Here is a 7,500-nt window from a genome sequence, read left to right as displayed (position 1 = left end):
CTCAAGAGTCGCTTGGGAGCTGAAACAGCCAGTTCTCCCAAAAAAAAACAAAAAACTGGAATACCCATCACTAGTAGCTAGAATGTGATGCAAAAATGCCATTAGGCCAAACTACTGTATGTAAATATGATGCAAAGAGGCAGAATAACAATAAATGTTGCCTAAATAAACCCAATTTAGAATCCACTAGAGCCAAACCTAAGTTTTTTAAACAATTAAACATTTACAGTGAATTTTTACATCACTAAATATATCGGCGATTATATCGGCAGCGCCAACTCCCATTATATCAGTTTCATATCGGCCATAACAAAATCCATATCGGTCGGGCTCTAGTAAATATCAGACTGGGAGATTTGGATATCGTTACTACGACTGTTACTACTACTACTACTACTACTACTACTACTACTACTACTACTACTACTACTATTACTACTACTACTACTACTACTAATACTACTGTTACTACTCATGCTTCAAATACAAACTTTGTATGTGTGCAGCTGACGTCCCTGAAGCGCCCCCTGGTGGTCATACACGACCTGTTCGATAAATCCATCATGGACATCTCGTGGACGCTCAGTGGACTGGGGATGCTCGTCTGCTCCATGGACGGGACCGTGGCCTATCTGGACTTTTCTCTGGATGAGCTTGGGGACCCCCTGAGCGAGGACGAGAAGGTGAGAGCGCCCCCTGCTGTCCCCTACTGTCCCCAAACATCCCCCTACTGCCCCCTGCTGCCCCCTACATCCCCTACTGCTGCCCCCTGCCCCCTACATGCCCCCTGCTGCCCCCTACTGCTGCCCCTACTGCCCCTACTGCCCCTGCTGCTGCCCCCTACATCCCCCTGCTGCCCCCTACTGCTGCCCCCTGCTGCCCCCTACTGCTGCCCCTACTGCGCCCTACTGCCCTATGCTGCCCCCTACATCCCCCTGCTGCCCCCCTACTGTCCCCTTACTGTCCCCTTGCTGCCCCCTTACTGCCCCCTGCTGCCCCCTACTGCCCCCCTCCCCTACTGCCCCTACTGCCCCCTACTGTCCCCTTACTGTCCCTTACTGTCCCCTTACTGTCCCCTTACTGCCCCCTTACTGCCCCCTGCTGTCTGCTACGGGGTTGGAGTGGAGGTCCAGGTCTGTTTGCTCTTCTCTCTCCTCTCACATTAAACCTGTTTGAAGTCACAGTGATGGTTTTCAGAGTAGAGCTTCAGGTAGGCCTCCGGAGCTTCGGGTGGACCACGGGAGCTTCGGGTGGACCACGGGAGCTTCGGGTGGACCACGGGAGCTTCGGGTGGACCACGGGAGCTTCAGGTGGACCACGGGAGCTTAGGGTGGACCTCTGGACAGTTAGAGTGGAGGTTTTCTGTCAGAAGAAGCTTTGGACCAGACTCTCTCCAGGGTGTCCATCATGTCAGGACTTGAAGCCCTTTAAAAATATCATTTAGAACTACTTATTACCCACTAAGGTTCAGACCCGTCTGGATCTGGGCTGGATCTTGGGTGGGTCTCGGGCGGGTCTCAGGCGGACCTGTGGTGGATCTTGAAACCCGAATGAGTGACGTTTGTGTTTCCTCAGAACACGATTCATCAGAACATCTACGGGAAGAGTCTGGCCATCACCAACACGGAGGCTCAGCTCTCCACCACCATCATCGAGAACCCCGAGATGTTAAAGTACCAACAGGAACGGAACCAGAACCAAGACCAGACCAGAACCCAGCCCGGGACTAACCAGAACTCTGCCCCCAAACTCAGCAGCGTCGTCAATGGGGAGTCGCTCGAGGACATACGCAAGGTACACAAATACTACTATTACTACTACTACTACTACTACTACTACTACAACTATTGCTACTACTACTACAACTATTACTACTACTACTACTACTACTACTACTACTACTACTACTACTACTACTACTACTACTACTACTACAACTACTACTACTACTACTACTACTACTACTACTACTACTACTACTACTACTACTACAACTAGTACTACTACTACTACTACTACAACTAGTACTACTACTACTACAACTAGTACTACTACTACTACAACTAGTACTACTACTACTACTATAACTATTCTACAGCTCACACACTCAGGTGAAAACTCAGAAAACCCAGGACATAAAAATTAAAACGGTTCTTTCTTTTTTGTTTTCAGAACCTCCTGAAGAAGCAGGTGGAGACGAGGACGGCGGACGGGAGGAGGAGAATCACCCCTCTGTGCATCGCTCAGCTGGACACAGGGTCTGCAACTCTCTGCTCCTGTCTCCTCTTCTCTGCTCCTGTCTCCTCTTCTCTGCTCCTGTCTCCCCATCTTTTCTCCTGCCCGCTCCTGTCTTCTTCTCTCTGCCCCCATCTGCCCCCGTCTGCCCCCGTCTGCCCCTGTCTGCTCCTGTCTCCTCTTCTCTGCTCCTGCCCGCTTCTGTCTGCTCCTGTCTGATTGTGGTTCTGGTTTCAGGGACTTCTCTCCGGCCTTGTTCAACAGCACTCCCATCCTGCCGTCCGGTTCGTCTCTGTCCAACCAGATGGGGGCGCCACTCGGCCCCGACGCCACCCAGGGCCCGGGCTCCGCTCTGGTGCTGCGGCCGGGACACGAGCCCCTGACGTCCCCTCCAGCCGGCACCAAGGACGGGGACAAGGACGGGTAGGTCGTCCGGCTCCGCCAATACACACTCTAGGCCGGGATCTGGCTCTGGTCCTGGTTCTGACCCGGTCTGTGTCTCAGGGTGAAGGGGACTCTGCTGCTGACCTCTGCCTCAAAGATCGAGCCGATGAAGGCGCTGGACTCCAGGTTCACCGAGAGGTCAAGGGTCACGCCCGGGGTCACCAACGCCATCACCTCCACCTCTGCCCTCACCCCTCTGGACAGGTACTCCAGATGCCCTCCCGCGCCTCTGTGTCCTGTGTGTCAGATGCCCTCCCCGTGTGTCGTCTTCTCGTTTAAACCCGTGTCTTTCTTCGTGGGTTCTCTGTGTGTTCTCTGTGTTCTCCATGTGTTCTCCGTGGGTTTTACGTGGGTTCTCCGTGTCTTTCTCCGTGTCTTTCTCAGTGTCTTTCTCCGTGAGTTTTACGTGTTTTTTGTGGCTCAGACCGAAGGAGGCGCTGGTTCTGAAGGAGGTGAAGCCCAAAGACGAGTCGAGCAGCGACAGCGATGACAAAATGGCCGCCATCAACAGGAACCTGGCCCTGAAGAGGAAGGTGGAGTCCGAGGGGGCGGAGGACCGCAGGAGGGTGGAGTCCGAGGGGGCGGAGGACCGCAGGAGGGCGGAGCTAGAGGCCGCCGAGGTCGTGGAGAAGAGGAAGAAGGGACGGCCGCGCAAAGACAAGATGGCCCCCGCCGCCCAGAGCTTCACCCCTGTGCAGGTCAGAGGTCACACGGCCCACCGGGTCAAACCGCGACGGCGTTAAGGCGCGGGAGTTTGTGGGGTTAAGGCGCGGGAGCTTGTGGGGTTAAGGCGCTGGAGTTTGTGGTTTTGTTCTTTTTAAGATTAGTGACTGCTAACCCTCTGACCCTCTGACCTTCTGTGCTCAGGTTCCTCCAGAGTCGAGTCGAGTCGTTCACGCTCCAGCTCAGGTCTGCAGACTCCCCACACCCAGCGCCCAGAAGAGCCTCAGCCTGCAGGTCCGAATACACACACGTACTCAAACACATACACACACATACACACTATACACGTATACATATACACACACACACTGTACACACACACCTGAGCAGGAATGTGTGTGCCTGTGTGTACTGTATAAACTGTACACTTGTGCGTCCAGGTGAGTTTGTGTTGTGTGTAAATTGTCTCGTTGTGTGTCCAGGTGAGTGTGTGTTGTGTGTCAAGTGTGTCCTGTTGTGCGTCCAGGGGTGTGTTGTGTGTAAAGTGTGTCCTGTTGTGTGTAAAGTGTGTCTCGTTATGAGTAAAATGTGTCCAGGTGTGTGTGTGTTGTGTGTAAAGTGTATTGTTGTGTGTCCAGGTGTGTGTTGTGTGTGAATTGTCTGGTTGTGCGTCCAGGTGAGCATGGACCCGTGTGTGACGGTGGAGCTGGAGAACGAGGTCTCTGTGGTGTCCGGGTCCAGACTCAGTCAACTCCGATGCTCCAGAGACGGAAGAGACTGGAACAGTCTGCTGCCGAGTTCAGTGCTGTGTGCAGCCGGAAGCAGGTAACACACACAGACATATACACACAGAGATACACACGCACACACACAGACACATACACACAGAGATACACACGCACACACACAGACACATACACAGAGATACACACACACAGACACACACTGACACACACATATGCACGCACACAGACACACACACGCACCCGTGATCAGTGACCTCTGACCTCTGTGTTTCAGTGATGTCATTGCGGTGGCTTGTGAGGACCGGACTCTGTCTCTCTTCTCGTCGTGTGGTCGTCGGTTGTTTCCTCCGTTGGCGTTGCCGTCTGCCGTCTCGGCGCTGCACTGCGCCGGCCGCTACGTGATGGCCCTGAGCGCCGGCGCCACGCTCTCCGTCTGGTCTGTCGCCGTTTTACCGTTTACACGTTTACACTTCCACAGCGACGCCACCTAACGCTCTGCTCCTCTTCCTCCTCTTCCTCAGGGACGTGCTGAAGCCCAAGGCGCTGGTGAAGGACGCGTCTCTGCTCCCGCTGCTCTCAGGTCCGACTCAGGGACGGGACTTGGGGACTCAGGGATGGGACTTTAGTGTAACGTTGTGTTGTTGTGCGTTGTTGTGTGTTGTTGTGCGTTGTTGTGGTTCCAGGTGCAGACACGACGGTGACTCAGTCTCTGCTCACGCCTCAGGGCGTCCCCGTCGTCTCTCTGTCCAACGGAAAATCCTTCTGCTTCAGCGTCGCCATGGAGACGTGGTAAGCCCCACCCCCTGCTCTGTGACGGTGTTGTGGTTCGCACCGAAGCTCAGCCTCTCTCTGGTGTGTGTGTGTGTGTGTGTGTGTGTGTATGGTTCATGCCCTCAGGACTCTGGTGGCAGACAAGTGTGACTCTCCGGTGCAGTGTGTTGTGTGTTCATGTGTGTGTTCGTGTGTGTTCATATGTGTGTGTTTGTGTGTGTGTTTGTGTGTGTGTTTATGTGTGTGTTTATGTGTGTGTTCATGTGTGTGTTCATGTGTGTATGGTTCACATGTGTGCAGGACTCTGGTGGCGGACAAGTGTGACTCTCTGGTGCAGTGTGCAGACTTCAGGAGTTGTCTGCCGTCCCATGATGCATCTGTTCTGTCTGGACCACTGACCACCATGCAGGGACGCCACGTCAGGTACCACCTCTGACCCTCCTGTGACCCCTCTGTGACCCCTGTGTGACCCCTCTGTGACCCCTGTGACCCCTCTGTACAGTCTGTGTTTGACCTTTCTGTCAGAGCCTCCACCACCGGAGACTTTCTCTCTCTCACACTCACATACACACACTGTGTTTTAATCGTGTGTGTGTGTGTGTTTTAATCGTGTGTGTGTTTTAATCGTGTGTGTGTGTGTTGTAATCATGTGTGTGTGTGTGTGTGTGTTTCAGCGCGGGGCGTCTCTCCTCTCGTCTGTCGTCTCTGTGTGTGTGGTGTGTGTGTTTGTGTGTGTGTGTGTGGTGTGTCAGCGCGGGGCGTCTCTCTCTCGTCTGTCGTCTGTGTGTGTGTGTGTTTTAATCGTGTGTGTGTGTGTGTGTTTCAGCGCGGGGCGTCTCTCCTCTCGTCTGTCGTCTCTGTGTGTGTGTGTGTGTGTGTTTTAATCGTGTGTGTGTGTGTGTGTTTCAGCGCGGGGCGTCTCTCTCCTCTCGTCTGTCGTCTGTGTCTCTGTGTGTGTGTGTGTGTGTGTGTGTGTTTTAATCGTGTGTGTGTGTGTGTGTGTTTTCAGCGCGGGGCGTCTCTCCTCTCGTCTGTCGTCGTCTGTCTGTGTCTGTGTGTGTGTGTGTGTGTGTGTGTGTGTGTGTGTGTTGTGTCCTGTGTGTGTGTGTGTTGTGTGTGTGTGTTTCGGGGTCTCTCGTCTGTCGTCTCTGTGTGTGTTTTGTGTGTGTGTGTGTGTGTGTGTGTTTTAATCGTGTGTGTGTGTGTGTGTGTGTTTCAGCGCGGGGCGTCTCTCCTCTCGTCTGTCGTCTCGTGTGTGTGTGTGTGTGTGTGTTTTAATCGTGTGTGTGTGTGTGTGTTTCAATCGGGGTCTCTCCTCTGTCTGTCGTCTGTGTGTGTGTGTGTGTGTGTGTGTGTGTTTAATGTGTGTGTGTGTGTGTGTGTTTCAGCGCGGGGCGTCTCTCCTCTCGTCTGTCGTCTCTGTGTGTGTGTGTGTGTGTGTGTGTGTGTTTTAATCGTGTGTGTGTGTGTGTGTTTCAGCGCGGGGCGTCTCTCCTCTCGTCTGTCGTCTCTGTGTGTGTGTGTGTGTGTTTTAATCGTGTGTGTGTGTGTGTGTGTTTCAGCGCGGGGGCGTCTCCTCTCGTCTGTCGTCTCTGTGTGTGTGTGTGTGTGTGTGTGTGTGTGTGTGTGTTTAATCGTGTGTGTGTGTGTGTTTTGTGTGTGTGTGTGTGTGTGTGTTTCAGCGCGGGGCGTCTCTCCTCTCGTCTGTCGTCTCTGTGTGTGTGTGTGTGTGTGTGTGTGTGTGTTTTAATCGTGTGTGTGTGTGTGTGTTTCAGCGCGGGGCGTCTCTCCTCTCGTCTTCGTCTGTCGTCTCTGTTGTCTGTGTGTGTGTGTGTGTGTGTGTGTGTGTTTTTAATCGTGTGTGTGTGTGTGTGTGTGTTTCAGCGCGGGGCGTCTCTCTCTCGTCTGTCGTCTGTCTGTGTGTGTGTGTGTGTGTGTGTGTGTGTGTTTTAATCGTGTGTGTGTGTGTGTGTTTCAGCGCGGGGCGTCTCTCCTCTCGTCTGTCGTCTCTGTGTGTGTGTGTGTGTGTGTGTGTGTTTTAATCGTGTGTGTGTGTGTGTGTTTCAGCGCGGGGCGTCTCTCCTCTCGTCTGTCGTCTCTGTGTGTGTGTGTGTGTGTGTGTGTGTGTGTGTTTTAATCGTGTGTGTGTGTGTGTGTTTCAGCGCGGGGCGTCTCTCCTCTCGTCTGTCGTCTCTCTCTCTCCACCTGCAGCAGGGAGTCACTCTGTCGTTCCTGGAGTCTCAGCTCTCGTCGGCTTTGGCTCTTCAGTCGGCCCCTGAGTATCGACACTGGCTCCTGGTTTACGCGCGCTTCCTCGTGCACGAAGGTACTCGCACACACACCTGTACAACACACACACCTGTACACACACACACACTGTACAACACACACACCTGTACACACACACACACACACACACACACCTGTACACACACACACACACACACCTGTACACACACACACACACACACACACACACCTGTACACACACACACACACACACACCTGTACAACACACACACCTGTACACACACACACACACACACACACACCTGTACAACACACACACCTGTACAACACACACACCTGTACACACACACACACACACACACACCTGTACAACACACACACCTGTACAACA

The 7,500-nt window shown here is 53.3% G+C and overlaps 1 protein-coding gene across 2 annotated transcripts in view; it reads left to right on the top strand.

Moving 5' to 3' along the window:
- The window catches only part of LOC110171851 (protein HIRA), a 25,224-nt gene that overhangs the window by 12,647 nt on the left and 5,077 nt on the right, over positions 1 to 7,500 (top strand). For both annotated transcript variants that reach the window (XM_020937651.2, XM_055161836.1), the window contains exons 10-22: positions 507 to 683; positions 1,576 to 1,794; positions 2,173 to 2,258; positions 2,473 to 2,658; positions 2,740 to 2,883; positions 3,104 to 3,377; positions 3,547 to 3,636; positions 4,019 to 4,167; positions 4,363 to 4,524; positions 4,610 to 4,668; positions 4,772 to 4,877; positions 5,160 to 5,282; positions 7,022 to 7,185. In XM_020937651.2, the coding sequence (XP_020793310.1) occupies positions 507 to 683; positions 1,576 to 1,794; positions 2,173 to 2,258; positions 2,473 to 2,658; positions 2,740 to 2,883; positions 3,104 to 3,377; positions 3,547 to 3,636; positions 4,019 to 4,167; positions 4,363 to 4,524; positions 4,610 to 4,668; positions 4,772 to 4,877; positions 5,160 to 5,282; positions 7,022 to 7,185 (1,939 nt within the window). The remainder of the gene's footprint in view (positions 1 to 506; positions 684 to 1,575; positions 1,795 to 2,172; positions 2,259 to 2,472; positions 2,659 to 2,739; positions 2,884 to 3,103; positions 3,378 to 3,546; positions 3,637 to 4,018; positions 4,168 to 4,362; positions 4,525 to 4,609; positions 4,669 to 4,771; positions 4,878 to 5,159; positions 5,283 to 7,021; positions 7,186 to 7,500) is intronic.

This window comes from Boleophthalmus pectinirostris, unplaced genomic scaffold, assembly GCF_026225935.1.
Source record: "Boleophthalmus pectinirostris isolate CB_2022bp ecotype Guang Dong unplaced genomic scaffold, ASM2622593v1 HiC_scaffold_4, whole genome shotgun sequence".
Lineage (NCBI taxonomy): Eukaryota > Metazoa > Chordata > Actinopteri > Gobiiformes > Gobiidae > Boleophthalmus > Boleophthalmus pectinirostris.
This window is presented reverse-complemented; position numbering and strand designations above follow the sequence as displayed.